Below are 19,962 nucleotides of genomic sequence, written 5' to 3' on the forward strand. Positions count from 1 at the left end.
GAATTCGTCCACTCCTTTAATATGGAGTCCATTAGCTCAATATTCAACTATCATACAATTGACAGTTCTAGTCCCTTAAGTTTAATTAATGTCTTTTAGCCACAAACTTAATTCTTATTAATTCTTGACTAATATTAATTAAACAATATGATTTCTCCTTTAATATATAATTATATTAATAAATCATATTTAATCCATTCTCTCCATTATTCATCCTATCAAGTTGCTTTGGTGAAGGCAACCCAAAAGGACCATGCACCATTGGGTCAAGTACATACCAAAATAGTTATGGACTTAGACACTAATCCAACAGTCTCCCACTTGGATAAGTCTAATAATTATTATGCGTATGACTTCAGATCCTGATCTGCAATCGTAGCTTTCCAAAGCCGCTGTCAACTCTGGTCTTATCAGATACGCGTGTCCTTTAGATAAGGGATCATATATTCCTCCATTCTAGATATTATCGTATAGACTGAGACATGGATTTAAATCATTCTCTCTGTCTATGTGCTGTTTCCCGAATTCAGATTTATGACGACTGACAACAGACTACAATTGAACACATCAATTTAGTCCCGACTTGGCCAAGCGCTTAGATGCCATCACTAAATCATCAAGGGGCCCACAAATATCGCTTTTATCCTACTTTGGATAAAAGGAACGGATAAACTTTGACTCAATGATCGCTTGCACTCACTCACCAAATCACACACAACAATATGTTTTATAACACCAAGTTACTAGTATGTTTACATATTATCAATGTGTAACCGACTCGCAAGATACAACTCACACATCTCGGTTTCAAGAATATAAGATGTTATCGTCTCACTAATCACTTATGATAACAATCCATGAAGTGATCCAAGTGAGCGTGGGTTTAATCCAATGCTCAAATCATATTCATAAGCACTCATGAACGTTGCAGCAAACATTTGCTTATGTCTAATTCTCTTTAGACATTCCACACACCAATTCATGACAGTCTTCATTCATATCTACTTCCAACATATGAACGACTGTGGCCCGTTTGAATAATTTGACTGTTCTCAACCAATTAAATTATTCAGGAAGTCAAAACATGCAAAGTGAAACACAAGAATAATACTAATCCCATATGGCCTCAAACCTTTGAGTATAAATAAAACACATTTTATTTATCACCATATCGATTACTCATTATTTGTTGTTTCGGGTAATCAACTTCTTACTTGAATTACAACACTTGTCCCATGCTCTTAGCATGCACACAATGTTTACCTACGGTTCTTACTTTGTGAAATAGATCAAATGAACACATTTCCAATCATACTCATTTCATAACTCCTAATCCATTTTCATAAGTGAAAGAATATCAAATTCTTGCCACTTATGGAATATGTTCGATTCTAACATTTTATGCAATGATCCTTTTGTAATGTCACTGCACTAAAGTCACAATGACTATTGCCAATGAAATTACAAAGTCCTCTATCGGAGATTGTTACAAGACAATTCCATAGATGTGATGTCTCTCACTCAAAGTACATTTCTTTGAACATCATTTTGCATAAAATTTCTAATCTAGACATTGATTCTCAATATCCAATTCCCAATATGGAAACCTTTCCATACTTTCCATGTGACAACTCATTCTCAATAGAATCTTATCTATTCATAATAATGTCGATATGGTCCATCCAATATCATGCTTCCAACTACTCACAAGCGACCAATCCTCGACGAACTTTGGATTGTCCTTTGATAGTTGTCTAATTTTCTTAGTCAAAACCAATTCTTGTCCTTTTCCCTCTAAATGCACTAGACATTTGGAAAATTTTAGAATGGTCAAATATTATAGCATTTGCCATCGATCCTATACCCGAAGCGTATGCGACACGATGCATAATAAAGATTCGAGACTTTATCAAATTTCTGCCATAATATTTTATGTTCTACGTTCTCTCAATTCGAAATATGAAGAGGAATGCCGTAATCATAATCGAATTTTAAGACCGCACTATGTTTCATTGACTAAATTTATTAACATTCCATAACCTAAGCCTTTAGACTTGAAATGAAGCATAATATTTTCTCCCTTAATTATAGCAAAACAACTTTACAACCATTGCGACTTTGCAAAGTATAACTCTTGTTTTCTATGATTAATATTGCTAACATGCAATACTTGCCTTAATAATCATGAAATCATAACATTTATGCTCCCACTATCACGATGATTATTATAAACATAACACTTATGCTCCTACTAGCTTTGACATGTATTCAGAAACAACTTAACTTTCAAAAAAACAATGCTTATTGAATTTCTTTAAGTTCATATTTCTAATACCTAATGCTTTGATAATCTTTTATCAAGGCTTCTCAAACTTATACACCTTTTGCCTTAGATAGCTCATATGTGTGTCTTAAACAATTCAGACTAATTGCCAAATCTCACAATTCGAATCATGGAAAGGGATACCGTAACCATAATCGAATTCGAGAATACAATTTTACAATCGCTATCTTCTTAAAAATCTCTCTTAGTGAAAGCATTTCCTCACAGTCATTTTCATGAAGGAGGGAATCTTATGACACTTAGATTTTAATGGTGTATGTGTTTCTATCCATGTGAATTTGTCAAAACCAAGGATTGCGACAAATTCAAACTCATATGGACCGAACTTTCTCAATCTTGATTTCTTGCCTTATGGTAACACGGCTGCCCACCATGTTTTCCAAGTAGTTAAGCAGCTCACCCTTTCCTATCAATGTACGTTTCATTGATCAAGGTCCTTGCCTTTTATGCATTCAAATGAGAACTCATAGAACTCACATGCATAATTAACTTAATTGGAACGAACACAGAAACAAGATAATGTCAACACGATAGGTTGTAAACCTCAAGTTGTGTGCTAGTGATGATCGATAAGGTTTATTCTTGATTTGTTCTTGAAACCTTTCAAGACCATTAAGACTCCCACTGACTCCTTGACATATAAGATTCTTTTGTCAATGAACATTTCTTGACAAACGAATATTCAAGAGTCTGTGTAGTTTTTATCAAGACAAAACATTTCATAAAATTGGTCCTAGTTGGTCTTTATCTTATCCAAGACATCACAACTTTCCAATTTCAAATGTTCAAGAATAAGAAAACCTTTTTCCAAATTCTACATTACATGAATGTTATAAACCTTCTTAAGACTTGTCACTTAATGTCACAATCTTAACTTTAAGACTTGTTATGGAATGAATTATGATTGGCTTCTTTGATTTAACCATTTCTTCAATTCTCGATTCCTCTTCTTAGACATAAAATTGCACTAAGACTCACTTACAGGATCAATTGAGATATGGTTCTTAATCATTAAGACCTATCATAAAGCATAAAAGGTACTCTCCCTTCTTCTTAGAATAGAGAAACTTTTATCTTTTTGCCTACTTAATTCTTCTTATTCGTTCTGCTATTGATTTAAACTATTTCAATCAACTAAGAAGTATACTTAATCTCATAAGTGTAATCATATTTACTTAACCTTGGTAAATCATGACGAATATCTTTGTTACTCTTGTGGTGGACTTGATCAACACACAACCTTGTGTACTTGATCTCCTAGTCCTTCACTTGACACTTGGTCAACAAATTAGTCTAATTTTCCCAAATGCGAAAGTTTTTCATTCACCATACAATACTTGCTGTATGATTCCAAGTCTCTATCCAATTGAAACTTGGACGATGAGAAACTTTCCCTATTTGGTAAATTCTTGACCTTTCCACAATTTACATAATTAAGAATCACATCCATTTTGTTGTAGAAATATGCAAACATCAATTTTTCATAATGATTTCATTGCAAAGAAGTAAATAAATAAATGAGTCAAACCAAAATTTATTATATTCATAAAGCAGCGGAAAACATTTTGTCCTTACAATGCAAAATCAACTGAAAAAACTATGTAATCAAATATTCCTAACAACTCTATCATAACTTTCTAAGCTCAAATCTAATATTCGAATCCATGCGATGGAGATCCATTTCTTCGTGATTAGACTCATCTTGCCTTCTCATCAAGCTTCCTCTCTATTCACTGATCCTGCAAAACATTCAAATGCAATCTTATCACATTATGTATTAAGAATCAATGAATAGGAACTTAATGGATTTAGATAGTGGATTTCACCTGAAGCACAGCCATACTCTTGGACTCTCCCATCTTCTGGACTCTTCAGGCTCTTAGGGCAGACTTGTATCCAACGCCCTTTCTCTTGGCAGCAAACGCAGGTCGGTTCTCCTAGAACGTCCTCGGAAGCTTGGTTGGTTGACTTTCCCAATAAATATGCTCCATTGCTTTGCCAAATCATTTCTGATTCATCAGCAATGAGCATGTAAGTTAGGTCAACGAGGTTTTCGTCATAATCCATCATATAATACTTTCTCTTGAACTCATTATATGATTCGGGAAGTGGCTGCAGAACCCAGTTCACAGCCAACTTATCCGGGAATGACGCACCCAACATTATTAACCTATCGATGTGTGATTTCATTCCTAGAACGTGGGCACACACGGGTTTACCATCTTCATTTTTCATTCCCAATAGGGCTTTAGTGACATTGAACCTTTCAATTCTTCGATCTTGTGGGTTAGGGAGAACAACGGGAGGAGGAGGAGGAAGTGAAGCATGATTTCTTGTTCCTCGATCGAATCGTGGAATATCATCTTCATGTGGAATGCTTGTTTCACGAGATTTGAGAAGACCATGGTTGTCGAACTTTGATATCTACAAAATGGGAGAAAACAAACTCAAGTTAGTTGATCGATTGATTCCTTAATAAATCACCCAAATGAGATATTAAGGCTAGGACCCAACACAATACGCTACAACCTAGAAAAGGGATGTCGTAATCTAGTTGCAGAATATTTGAAGGTAAGTGAATGATGATTCACTAATTTACACCATGAAAAACGAAAAAGAACTTTTAAGTTTTAAATCTATGAAAACTCCTAGATACTTTGAGATTCATCGAACATTTCAATGGCATGTTTAGATCTCGATATGCCCCTCTAGTTTGTGACTGGGATGCCGAGGATCACAAAGCGGGTGTGAACAACCATAAAAACTTACATGGTGCCCCCTCATGTTACAGTCACTTATTCGATGTGCCGGTTAACCACACACGCTCCACCGAACTATGACAAACATTGAGTCACCCTTTGCTACCTTTGCTTAGAACCATTTAGTGTGCCGGTTAACCACACGTGCTCCACTAACATCTTCGCAAGGGCACAAAGTGTAATTTCATGGAATTGCATCAATTCACTTTTGCCTAAAGTAACTAAGATTGAGAATTTTATGAAAACATTTAGTTGCTTTTATACTTCATTATACTTATAATGGAAGGTTTTTGTCCTATCCTACCCGTTCGGCTATCGACCCTCCACTAGTCAAGAGTGCGGTGGGTAAGAGCGGATACCCATTCAATCGCCATTTTATAGGCAATTTCCTTAAACACCCCTTATAGACCAACTTCGTGAATGAGGCCTACTAACGGTAAGACTGACTTTTACTTATACATATATATAATGTTAGACTTTTAATGTTATATATAGTATAGGGTGTATTTTATATACTTTTAAAATACTAGGTGGTCTAATTTAATAATTATACTTTTAATTTAATTAAATTGTACACCAAAACTATATGGATTTATTAAATCTCTTTTAATTATACACCTTAATTAATTAATAAAACCATAAGGGTGTGATTTGAACTTTTCAAAACAATACTAGGGTTTTAGAATTTAACATTCCTAAATTAAACTTTTAATCAACTTTTAAATTCCAAAACTTGAGGGCAAGTTTTGAAACATTTCAAAACAATAGGGTTTAGAATTCAAATATACATCAAAATTAAACTTTTAATCAAAATTTAAATTCCAAAACTTGAGGGCAAGTTTTGAAACATTTTCAAAACATTAGGGTTCCAACTATTTAAATTTCAAAACAAAACTTTTAAGTTCAAATTTAAACTATAAAACCTAAAGGGGAAAATGGAAACTTTTCATACAAGATAATTCAAATCTAAATTACAAATAATCAAACTTTATTTAATAAAACAAGTGATTATCTAAATTTTGACAATTATCTTCTATTTCGGTAAGGATAATCACCAAATATTGATAAAATTTGGATTTTATAACAAAAATATGTTTATGGTAATTATCCAAAGCTAAAACAGGAAGAAAATCGTGAGTATTAGCTGTCAGACGATTTGACTCGTCGAGTCTGGACCTGGACTCGTCGAGTACAGCTGACTCGGCGAGTGCACCAAGTGACTCGGCGAGTCAAACACTCAGAATCAAAAAATTTCGATTTTCAGTGCTGATATCGATCAACTATGCATCAATACAATAGAAACCAATCTAGGCTTTGATACCACTGATGGGTTTTGACCAAAAGACATCCTATGTGCTCATGCAAACCCTAATGTTTGGATCTAGGTTTCTCTATTGTACATGCTTTTAATCCAAGACTTAAAACCCTAGATCTAATCAATATAACATATGAATAAGGGTTTAGGTCATACCTTGATTGTTATATAGTAATAACAATCTCAATTCCTTCTTGTATTAACTTTAGAAAGCTTAGAGTCACAAATGTCACTCCTATAATGGTTCACAAACACCAAGAGCAAGAGGATGAAGATGAGAAGAGGAGGAGGCTGCCCAAAACGTGTGGAAACCCTAGACAATTAGTTCACCACGTTTTTGGGGCTTAAGGGTTCCTTAAATAGTGAGGCTATTAGGGTTATCTAACAAGGAAACCCTAATTTGGATGCTTAAGCCCTAAGCAACCCATGGGCTCCTTCCTTAAAGGCCTTAGGACGATTTCTAATGGGTTTCCCCATAGAATTCGTCCACTTCTTTAATATGGAGTCCATTAGCTCAATATTCAACTATCATATAATTGACAGTTCTAGTCCCTTAAGTTTAATTAATGTCTTTTAGCCACAAACTTAATTCTTATTAATTCTTGACTAATATTAATTAAACAATATGATTTCTCCTTTAATATATAATTATATTAATAAATCATATTTAGTCCATTTTCTCCATTATTCATCCTATCAAGTTGCTTTGGTGAAGGCAACCCAAAAGGAACATGCACCATCGGGTCAAGTACATACCAAAATAGTTATGGACTTAGACACTAATCCAACACTGAAGCCTTCCGTCCAATCTAGACACTTCCACCCTCAAGTTCCTTCAAAAGAACACCAAAAGGACAGACTCTTCAAGCTCACACACTCAATGTGGGAGAAGATGCACAAAAATTTGGGTTTCTGGACAGAGGAGGCAAATAGGGAGGTGATCCATGGGACTTATGGTCTTTAAATAGGGTGCAACACCCTAAAAATTAGGGTTTCTTAATCAGCCACCGACTTATCGAGTTTGCCTCTCCAACTCGATGAGTTCCAAGGAAAACATGACTTTTAAAAATAATAAATCTCATACCTGGGAACCGGGATCTTACAAAATGGTAACTCGCCCAATAAAACACCTAGCCTATCCTAGTTTCATGTTTTTCTAAAGTGAACTTTTTATGTTTGTAGGTTTATATTTGTAGAGAATATGTATAAGAAAATCATCAGATTTATGTTTATAATCTGTGCTTAAAACAATTAAATTTGGATTTGTTTTATTTGATTAATAGGTATTCAATATAGAAAAATATGGAATTTAATGTGATTTTAATTTTTTTAGCATATCAATTTACTTACAAATTAGTAACATAATTCTGCTACTAAAATCGTCATAAATCCAATAGTTTTCTGTCTTTAAATATTTCCGTCAATAATTCATCCGTAAAAAGGTTTTGTCAGTGTTTGGGATTTCATTTTGAACTTTATAAGGACTTTTAGATAAAAGAACTTATTGACTTATAGTACGTGGTGAGAAAATGAGTTTTTTAAAAAGTGTTTGGATTAGCTTTTATGGTGAGAAAAGACAATAAGGTGGTGTTTGTTTTTTTAAAAAACCCCTTCTAACCTCTTAGTGTTGCGCGACGCAGCACATGTGCAGCACTTTTAAGTTCGCATCAGTTTGTTTTTTAAAAGACTTCGGGCTTAAAAACCTCTTCCCGTCCTCTGTGCCACACAACATTGGGCTTGACTCTTCTCACCACTTCTAACCTAATCTAAACAAAAAAAAGCAGACAAAGTGTAGCCGTATTCCCTTCTCATTCTCCATCTTCCTTCTCGTCATCGATCCTGTTGAAGAACGGAAGATCTCTGCCAGCTGGTCGCCGGTCGCCACCTGCCGCTCGCCGCTGTCCAGTCGACCACCGCCACTGCCATTGTCTTCAATATGTTAGTTTTTTTCCTGATTTCTTATTTGGTGGTCCGATTCTATGCTGTTGAGTAACAAAATTACGATTTTAGTGTCGATTATGTTGCTGAGATGTGAAGAATCATTGCTAGATTGTTTGTTGAATGTTGATTTATGATAAAATCTTTACTGGGAATTGTTAATTAAACAATTTTATTCCACTTTGATGTTTGGTTTCTTATAAATTGTTTTGCATTTCCATGAATTCTTAACAAAAATACAATAAATTTATTTTATAAATATATTATATTATTATAAGAAAATTGTGAAGTCAAAGGCAATACGTTTGGAACTTGTTGCTTCATAATGGTTGATGCCTCAGCAATCCAAGGGCTTTTCCCAATATTAACATTGTTTGAACTGAAGCTTTGACTTTGATGTTTTAATAATGTCTTAGATCAAAAAACACAGAAATATGAATCTAGAGATTATTGAATCATAAACTTGAAATTAGAATTATCCATTCACCTCATTGGAAGGTTCCATGGAGCCTTGGTGGCGTTTGTATCTAGAAATAAAAGTATACCAAAAAACCGTCCACCATTCAAACAGGAAACCTCGAGGAGCATCAATGGCTGAAGTGATCACAAACAAACCAAAAAAAACAAGTTTTAATCATTTAAACAAAGATTAAAAAAAATGAATTTCCTTTTATACAAAAGTTGTCTTACCACGAATATTGGCAGAGACTTTTGCTCCACCTTCAAATGCTTTTGTTGAATATATTCTTTTTAATAATATCAAATGATCAAATTTATAATACAAATATATTATTCGTTGAATTGTTATCACTTGTATTTCTTGAATGGAGATCAAGTTTATGCTTATATGCAAGTTTGTGCTTAAATCGCTGAATATGCTAAACTTATTTGTTGATTGTCTTGTATAATCTTTGCTTATAAGGTTTTTTTTTTCATTCATGATGCAATGTTGTTGAATATGCTAAACTTATTTGTTGGTTATGTTGAAATATGATTAATCTTTGTTGTTAAAGTATGTATTTCATATTTTTTTGTTATTAGCAATGGGAAATAAACATACATGGACTAATGAGCAAACAAAATGTTTATTGCTCACTTGTATTGAAGAAGTACAAACTGTGGGTAGGAAATGTTTGAGTTTGCACAAACAATCATGGCACAAGTTAGGAACAACCATTAAGGAAAAGTACGACGTGGATTTGAATCAACGGCAATTAAAAACGCCTATGATAACCTTAAAGCCAAATACACATGATGGTTATACTTCAAAAAACAAAACTGGCAACCTTTACAATCCACAAACGAATACTTTTAACTTAACAAATGAGGAGTGTGAGGACTTTAAAAAGGTATATATATATATATATATATATATATATATATATATATATATATATATATATATATATATATATATATATATACACACACACACACATACACACATATTTATATGAATTTTGTTTATATAGTTGCAATTTATTCTTATATTACTTTTATTACATTGATTGGGTTTAGGGACATCCGAAAACCGCTTCTTTGAAAACCGTCCCATAATTATTTCCAGAGCTTTATGCAGAACTCTTTGATGGAAACAATGCATCTGGTAATCTCGGCTATGCCACATCCCAAACACCATCGGGACAGGGATCATCTTCTTTCCACGTCGCACCACTAAAGCTTACGGACGCCCCTTCTATTAACATAGATGAAGATGATTACTTTTCCAATCATACTAGTGAGCATTTTACTCAGCCACCACCTTCTGCTGCTTCACCTTTTGCCGCGTTACCTTCTGGTAACCCCAACAAAAGGGCTAAACCCTCAACTCCTAGACCTCGAGCTCCTAGTGCCTCACCAGATCCACCTTCTTGTGCCTCGCCTAAAGCTTTTATTACTGTTGATGATTTAGCACTGGAGATGCAAAAAGCTCTACGTCATTTGACTCAAGGGCCAACAATTCCCCAATGTTTAGAGAAGCTTGAGTTGCTCGAGTTAGTCCCATTAGACCCTCTACGATTTGCTACGTATCAAATATTTGGGAGGGACCATGAATATAAGAGAGATGTGGGTAAATTTGCCCAATGATCGATAAATATTAAGAGGATGGATCGAGATGACAACTACAAGTTTACGAGTTTTATAGGATGGAAAGATTTTTCGTTAAGTTTATATGTTTGAGTTGTTTAGGTTTTAATTGCATGTTTTGGAACTATATGGTTATGTGTTTTGGTTATTTGCTACTTGGATGTTATTTGTAGTATTTAGTACTTGAATCTTATGTTATTTGGTATTTGAGTTTTATGTTATGTTTTTTGGTACTTGAGTCTTCTGTTATTTGGTATTTAACTTTTATGTTATGGTTTTTGGTACTTGAATCTTATGTTATTTGGTACTTGAGATTTATATTATGTTATGTTAGTTGGTACTTAAGTTTTATTTTATGTTATTTGGTACTTGTGTTGATTAATAGTTTCTTAATGGATCACGACAAAAAGATACTTCTCATCATTCTAATGTACTTGTACATCCGCTACTTTTGGAAGAGGGGTGTCAAGCAAGTGCGGGGCAACGATTCGGAAATGTCAGGACATGAATTTACATTAGAGTTACTTCACTGTAATCCTATACAATGTGCTGAAGTACTACGCATGTCCCGTGAATCATTTTTCCGACTATGTGCCCATTTTAGAGTAAACTACACGTTAGAGGATAGAAAACATGTATCGGTTGAGAAGAAGATGGCTATGTTTTTGATGATGATCGGTCATAACCAACGTTATGTGATTATCAAGCGGAGATTTCAACACTCAAAGCAAACGAGTCATAAGTTTTTTCATGAAGTGTTGGACAAAATGTTGCTTTTCGCACATGACATTATAGTACCAACTTCTTTTAATCTGAGTCCAAACATTCCGGGACATAATAGGAGGCTACAACGAATATTCAAAGGAGCAGTTGGTGCACTTGATGACACTTTGATACATGTTGTTGTCCTTGCAAACAAACAAGATTTATATAGAAGTAGAGAAAAAGGCGATTGTTACCAAAACGTATTGGTAATATGTGACTTCAACATGATGTTTACGTTTGTCGTGGCCGGTTAGGAAGGGATAACACACGATTCTAGAATATTATCAGAACCATTAGCAAATCCACATGCACCAATCCTGTTACCACCATCAGGTAAGTTTATGGTTATTTAAATAGTTTTATCTTAGTTTGAATAAGAAATGATTTTTATTTATTTATTTATTTTTTTCCTTTTTACAGATAAATATTATCTTTATGTTGCTGCCTATGCAAACATTCGAGGTTTTATAGCACTGTACCGTAATGTGAGGTATTGGCTTGGAGATTTCTATCGAAGACGTGCATTAACGAATAAAGAAAAATTTAACCATGCACATGCAAAACTTCGAAACGTCATTGAGCGTGCTTTTGGTGTCTTGAAAGCACGTTTCTCTATATTGAAGAGGATGACACCATTCTCGTTGGTTACACAACGAAACATTACCCTTGCATGTTTCGTGCTTCATAATTTTATAAGAAGAGAGGGACTACGTGATGAGTATTTTGCACGATATGATGAACCAAATGTCTCGATTCGGAATAACAATGTAGTCGTTGATGATGATGAAGATGAGATTCCAACACATAGTACTGCGGCGGACCATGAATATATGACCCAATTACGGGATGAAATTGCCGAGCAATTAATGCAAAATATCGAATGAGAATTATTAAAGTTTGGTTGTATGAACTTTATTGCAAAATGTTATTATAAAACTAATTTGGTTGTATGAAATTTATTTCAATGTTTTAAGACTACAATTATTAAATTTTCTATGTTTAAAAACTATTTCCGGTTTATTAAATTAATTTATTTTAAGTTTTTAATGTCTGCAAAAGTTAACAAAAACAAACACGTTTCTTATTACAATCTGTAGCCGTTTGGTCTACCTCTTCTGTTGCAGAAGTTTGCATAGGTGGTCCCCAAAACTTTATGAATTTTTGCTTTAGAAAAACAAACAATACCTAAGTCAAAAAGTTGTTTTTTAAAATGTGCTTGTCTTAGCTTATACATGTTTTAAGGGCTATTTTGTCTTTTACGATCCAAAATACCATCTTAATTTTATCCGTGACAAATATGCTTATAAAAATTGTTACCGATGGAATATGCCGTCGAAAGGGCTAGTTTTCTAACAGGGGCACATAAAGAAGTTTGCCCTAAGAAAGTTTAATGAATTTCTATAAACAATGACCAATGACAATAAAACACAACGTCACTACAAGAAATACGGGTATTAGCGTCGACAGCCGTCGCCGCAAAAAAGTAGGTTTGTCGCCGCTAAAAGTATTAGCGGCGACGCGTCGCCGCAAATACGTCGTCACTAATGCTTCGTCGCTAATGCCCTTCTTGTCGCCGCTAATACTTACATGTCGCTGCTAATACTTATATGTCGCTGCTAAAAGCGTCGCTGCAAAAGACTCTTTTCATTTTTTTTTTGTTACAATTTTATGGAATATAAATCTACAATTTTATAAAATCAGTTATATTTAACCCATACACAACCAAAAACAATATAACAATTATAAAATATTAATCCACAATCAAAAATATTATTCCATACAACCTAATTAAAGTATTATTCTAAACAAACATTTCATAAAATCCTAAAATTCCTACTCCTCGCCATCACTCTCATCATTTTCTTCATTATTTGGTGGTGACAATGAACGAAACCACTCTTCTAATGCCGCAGAACATGTCGGGTCCTTCAATATCGTTTGCAGCATTTGCATCTACAAAGAAATCAAAATATATTACCAATATATCATAATAGTATTATATTTTTCAAAAACTACCAGCATATCATTATAGCATTATAGCATTATGCTTTTCAACTTAAACAAACAATTACCTGTGATTGTGGTGGTTCTTGTGTCATCGGTTGTTCTTGATCATACATAGACACAACGGTAGGGGGTTTACGCCCAATGCCTCTAATATGTCCGCGTCGAACACCCAATATTTTTTCAAAACATTTTCTTGTATCACTTGGCGTTAGACCGCTTGCTGAAGAAGAAGCTCGGGTTTGTTGATTGATCTCCTGAAGTATAGCATTCTATATTTTCAAAAAATGATAAACATCATAAAAATATATTACTAAATACCAATGACGATATAAAGACGTATATGAAAATACAAATTAACCACTTACGTATTGTTGCTTGACTGCAGGACTATAAAACACCCTTTGACGATTGGAATTAGCCTTACGGAATGCTTCGATTCGAGCGATATCCTATTTAACAAAAAAAATAGATTTATTATACTTTAAATAAACATTTAAATATATCATAACTTACTTCTTTGAAGCATGCATTACTGTACGAGCTTGACCCCCCTCTGTTTACAACTAGTTGTTTTGCATGGACTTCTTTGTTTGACGCCGAACGACTTAAAAATTCGGGCGATTGAAAGTGTTCGACTGCCTTCGCTCAATTTTCTGGTGACATACCATTGGGGGGGGGGGGGTGTTTAGTGCCATTGGGATATCTGCACGCCCCCCGATATCCTTAAAATAATAATGGACTTTACTTTTTCGGCCTCTGTAAACTTTTGCAAGACTCAAATCAATGCTCCACAACAATTGTGCACGCTCCGGATCCAAGTTAACCTTATCCAAATCAAACTTATTCTACAAATACAAAAAAAGTTAGTTAATTAAATAACAATCACAACGAAACTTAAAATATTATTCAAATTATCTTTAGATGCATAACTGTCGCATTCCTTAACGCAAGGGAAACATTGTCCCAACCAGATACGTTTAAAGGGACGTTGTTCCACAAATACCTCACAATTTCATGTGTGAACCAATTAGCAATCTTCCCGATAGAGGAATATGTGATCTCCCTGTCAAAATTCAAATCCACAGTTTTTCCCTTGTTTGCCCTTATCCACTTTCCTAGCTCTATATTATTTGACAAGCCTCTTCTTTTCTTTGGAAGCTCGACTGAAAAAATACAATTAAAAATATTAGTCACGATAACTTATAATAAATTAATTAAAATAGCTAATAAATATATTATAATAAAACTTATCATCCTGTTCATGTTGCCCGCGACCAAAGCCTCCTGGAGATGGTGGATCCCCAGCTCCATCACCTCCGTGACCAAGGCCCATAATATCGGCCATCACCTCCGTTACAAAACAATTTATGATTATAAATAACTATATTTCTTATAACTATATTTAATATCTAAATTAATAATAGAAAATTTAATTTAATAGTTTTACAAAGCAATTTATGATTATGAATAATTTTAAAACTAAAATACCACATAAATATTAAATTTGATTTGAAAATTACTCTTTGTAATATACACACTTTGTTTTTCACACATTACATACATAGATACACACACTATACATACAAATACATATAAACATTTTCCTACACATATTCATTATAGCATCATACTTCTTTTTCTATTATAGCAACCTAATTCCAAATAATAATCATACAAAAAACACACAAAAACATAAAAATACCACATAAATATTAAATTTGATTTGAAAATTACTCTTTGTAATATACACACTTTGTTTTTCACACATTACATACATAGATACACACACTATACATACAAATACATATAAACATTTTCCTACACATATTCATTATAGCATCATACTTATTTTTCTATTATAGCAACCTAATTCCAAATAATAACCATACAAAAAACACACAAACAGAATTCCGGCGACAATTCATTCCAAATTCCAAATAATACCATACAAATAACATATAAAAACATACAAATAAAATATATAATTTCAAAAGTCATGAAAAGGAACCTGTGGTAGTGTAATTTAGCGATTTTCCGGTAAGAAATCCAGTTTTCCGGCAACAGATTTGGCAGAAGTAGATTTTCCGACAAGGGTTCAAAAAACATTAAATTAAACACTTAAACCAGTAAAGAAAACTTCAAAATAGAAGTTGAATAGAAAATAGGGAAGTAATCGGACCTTAAATCGAACTTTTGTTGCCGGAAATGAGTGTGGTCGCCGGTAATAATGGAGCTCCACCAGTGGCCGGCAATAATGGTTGCCGGAGACGAGTCCTGTGGCGGAAACGAGGTCGTCCTCGGAGGTGCAGTCGCCGATTATCGTTGGAGGAGTGAAAGGAAGGAGAACGAACAGGAAAGTGACGCAGTGGGGGGGTTATCTGCGACGAGTATTAGCGGCGACAATAGAGTATTAGCAGCGACACCCCTGGAGGGAAAACATAGCGCCCTTTTTCCTCATTTCCCACTGTTGGATGAAAAGCAGATCGAAAGGACATGGTTGATTTAACGCGGATCGACACTGTAGCATCATTAGCGGCGACGCCTTTAGCGGCGACACCAACTATTAGCGGTGACATGTAACACGTCAATTACATGTCGCCGCTAATAGCCGGTGTTGCCACTAAATGTTTCGCCGCTAATACCGATATTTCTTGTAGTACTTGCGACCGTCAAATAGCTTCTAGCCCAACGAAAAAAGTAGTCGCGATCTAGCGTTAAGCAATTTTGCAATTTTTTTTTATAAAATGTAATTTTTAAAATAATTAATTATTTTGCGACATAAAATGTCTATCTAGAGATTTTTTTTTGGTCAGTTTTTTGGTTAACCATTTTAAAATTCTAGAGTTTAAACTAAAGAAAGCGTTGATTTTATCTATTATATGTATTTTTCTTAATTTATTAATAAAAATATATCTCAAGAAACAATCATCACCAGTTTAATAAACAGTTAAGTAAGGGCCTGTTTGTTTTCCTTCCGACTCAGTCCGATCAGAATTTTTCTCAGACTCGGTCCGAGTCTGTATGTTTGATTAGGATATGTTAAACATTTGACCCAGTCCATGGCAGTCCATCACATCTGATTCAGTCCTCCAAAAAAATGACGTTGACTCGGTCATTTCTTCCGCCTTCACGTATTGCCCTTTCTTTCTCCTATCATTTTGAGGCGATTTCTTCCATCTCCTTCCCCCCGAAGCATTCAAGCTCTCCTCCCACCTCCAAACTTTGCATCGGATCCTCCCACCTCCGACCCATGCCTTCGCCGCCACCTCGCCTAAGCTCCAGCCTCCTTCCAGCAGTAAGAAAAATGTTCTCTATTGATAGCCGCATGTGAAGATGATCGTCACCAATACAGTCGGTGAAGGTGATTGTCACCAGATGTGGGAGGCACAGGATCACGACCACAATCTACTGACAATGAAGAGCAAGTTCTTACGAGCCCTAATTTGGTAATCTTGTTTTCCTAAAGCATATACCATTGATAGTTGATAATTTGTTATGGGCCCTAATTTTATTTTCAATTTCTTGTTTATGTTGGGTCCTGTGTGTATGAATTTGCAATATTTGTAGATCACTCTCCTTTTTTTTTTTGCCAAAAAGTGACCCATGATTGCTCGTGTAACGCATGATTGCTACACTTTATAAATTGGAATAACAAAAAGGGTTGTGTGAGTTGTTTGCTTTTTTTGTTGTTGTTGATTTTGATTGAAAAAAGAATTGAATTTCATGTGTTTGCCGATTAAAGTTTTATTGTGAGTTGTTTGATTTTTTTTTTCTTTTGTTGATTTTGATTGATGAAAAATGTAATGTTATAAATTAAATGGTAAATTGTAAAGAAATTATTATAAAAAATGTCGTCTAAGGGTAATATAGTCATTTTGCACAGTCAGTCAGATGAATTCAATCTACAAGTTTGAGTCAGAAATTAACTCAGTCAGAACTTCTAACTCAGTCAGATTTGACTCAGTCAGCAGCTATCAAACGACCCCTAAACCATGCATATTTTTCGATTCTTAGAACGAAAGTAATTACCCAAACAACTTCATCTCTTATTCTGAATTATTATACAAATCATTATGATTCTATGAAGCTAATTACAAGCTATATATATATATTTTACATGCCAATCATGAGTCACATAATGACTCAATTACTTCCTCCAAGACGGCAAAGTTGGGATACTTTGCTCATTTCTAAAGAAGTTATCAGGATCCACCATCGTTTTCACCTTCACCAACCTTCTAAAATTTGTCTCTTTGAAATACTTGACTCCATAAACCATTCCTTGGAGATAACTATTCTTCCCATTATCAGTGACACCAATATCCAAATCCCTATAATTCAAGAAAGCTTCTCTAGGAAACTTCGACACAAATGGAGTCATGAATTCATGCAAAACCCTAGTTAGGTTTACGTTACGGTTCGCTAGGTCAACACCATCTCCACTCCAATCCGCTGCGTATTGGATCTTCGCTATGTTCCCAGCTCGATGAGGGAATGGTTTAGCAAACTCAGAAATCTCAGCCATTCGTCCACCATAAGGATTAAAAGTTAAAACTGGAAGTTGTAACTCTATCATCTTTCTAAAGATGAGCCTTAATCCTTGTTTTGAAATAGGGTTCTTTACGTAATCCGATTTTCTCTTGAGATGAGTGAGCGTTCGAGGGATTCGACTGAGTAGAGTCGTGTCAGGTGAACCAGGTGGGAAGCTGTAGTACCATAGAATTGACTGAGTCCAGTTCATTTCTTGACAGTCTGATCTTTGTAACCCTAGCTCGGGAAAGCTTTGATCCATTATATTTATTAGGTTTGTTGTGTTTCCAAGATATAAACTTGGGAATGAAGCACGTATTGTTTTCTCCCCGTTTGTGTTGTTCACAACGTCGAAAACCATTCGGATGAAGAGATCGTTGTCTAATTTGTCGGCGACTTGTAGCCACCGGTGAGCAACTCCGGTGACGTTTTGTTCCGATATTCTCCTCACTTGGAAGACAGTTACTTTATCGGGAACACGAACTAGGTTTATTTTGTATGAAATAACTACTCCGAAGCTTACTCCTCCACCACCGGTGATAGCCCAAAACAAATCTTCACCCATTGATTCACGATTCAGAAGTTTTCCATTAACGTCAACGAGCTCAGCGTCGATGATATTATCAACAGAAAGACCGTATTTTCTCATCATATTACCGTATCCTCCACCACTGAAATGACCACCAACGCCAACCGTAGGGCAAACTCCGGCGGGGAAGCCATGAGTGCTGCTTTTTTCGTTGATTCTGTAGAAAAGCTCGCCGAGGGTTGCACCAGCTTGAACCCATGCAGTTTCTTCTTCAATGGAGACGTTGATTGATCGGAAGTTGAACAAGTCGAGGATAAAGAAGGGTTGATCGGCGACGTACGATAGACCCTCGTAGTCATGACCACCGCTTCTGGTTTTCATCAATAACTTGTGCTTTTTAGCGCATTTTATGGAGGCCTGAACATGAGAAAGGTCTAAAGCGGTGATGATTATTGCAGGTTTTGGGGTGGTGGATTCATTGAACCGGAGGTTACGAATGTAAGCTTGCAAGACGGCAGGAAAGGTTGAGTTGGCTGGAGTGTAGATTGCTCCGGCAATCGGAGAAGTAAGCTCGGTGGAATTGAGTAGGCATCGGATAAAGTTTTCATTGGCATTGTTTGAGGTTGCCAATGATTGGGTAAAGAGGAAGATAAAGATTAATGCAAAAAGAGACATTGTTGTGATAAACATGGAATTATACACCATACCACAATGATCTATATATAATAAAATTTCAAATAAAGAGAATAATATTTTTATTTTTAATTATTTAAAAAACTGCAGTATTTTTATGTAGAATTTTAATTAGATATTCATTATTTCCAATACATAAACTATTTACAAGAGACTACTTATCAAAATTGGTGTTTATTACTTCCTTTATTTTAATTTAATTTTATTAAATGATTATCTCCGCTCCCTAAAACACGTGTACGGAATTTTAAATAGATTAAATTACACGAATAGTCTTTGTAGTATGATCTAATTTGTGCGTGTTTATTTGGATCACTACCCATTTAATTTTGTAATGTTTTTCTTTTCCATTTTGTTCTATATTCATTAAAATAAACTAATAAAATATATATTCTTACACTAATTTATTATACATTATTCTAAATATTTTAAAATAATAATAACATATATAAATATTAAAGCTACGTCATCTTAATAGCCGTTTTCTGCGAATTGTGCATGAAAATAAAAATAAATTTTGCTTAGGTAAACATATTTTTTGATAAATTGATAATATTATTTTAACGAAATATATCTACATGTTATGTGTGAATTTGAAATTTCGATGTAGGTTTTATATTTAATATTATTTAAACTTTTATTATATTTAAATAATTGTAAAACTATCTTTAAATGTATGTTTTATATTAATATTTTATTTAAACTTTTCATTAGTTTTAAACTATTATTTTGAAGAAAAGAATTGATTATTATAAAAAATAGTTTTTAATCAACTTTTTGTTAATATGATATTTTGATTTACATCTTATGTTTAAAATTTTTAACTATTTAGAAAAAATAGGTTTTGAATATCTTTCTTTTATACATAAAAAGTAGTTTTTGGTCAATTTTTTTAATTAATTTGGTATTTTGATTTAAGTATATTATACTTAAACTTTTTAATTGTTTAAAAAAATAGGTTTTGAATATTTTTTCTACCTTTATTTGGAATTTT

At 34.1% G+C, this 19,962-nt stretch overlaps 2 protein-coding genes across 2 annotated transcripts; one reads left to right on the plus strand and one right to left on the minus strand.

Annotated features, from left to right (window-relative positions):
* Positions 1 to 10,938: 10,938 nt before the first annotated feature.
* Positions 10,939 to 12,093, plus strand: LOC111881681 (uncharacterized). The gene is made up of 3 exons (XM_023878073.1): positions 10,939 to 11,415; positions 11,464 to 11,542; positions 11,630 to 12,093. The coding sequence occupies exons 1-3, from the start codon at positions 10,939 to 10,941 to the stop codon at positions 12,091 to 12,093; spliced, it is 1,020 nt and encodes a 339-aa protein (XP_023733841.1).
* A 5,148-nt stretch (positions 12,094 to 17,241) lies between these two features.
* On the minus strand, positions 17,242 to 18,981 carry LOC111881685 (berberine bridge enzyme-like 8). Its single transcript, XM_023878076.3, has one exon. It carries the CDS (start codon positions 18,978 to 18,980, stop codon positions 17,364 to 17,366), a length of 1,617 nt encoding a protein of 538 aa, XP_023733844.2. The 5' UTR covers position 18,981; the 3' UTR covers positions 17,242 to 17,363.
* Between the last annotated feature and the right edge of the window lie 981 nt (positions 18,982 to 19,962).

This window comes from Lactuca sativa, chromosome 7 (genome assembly GCF_002870075.4).
Source record: "Lactuca sativa cultivar Salinas chromosome 7, Lsat_Salinas_v11, whole genome shotgun sequence".
In the NCBI taxonomy this organism is placed as follows: Eukaryota; Viridiplantae; Streptophyta; class Magnoliopsida; order Asterales; family Asteraceae; genus Lactuca; species Lactuca sativa.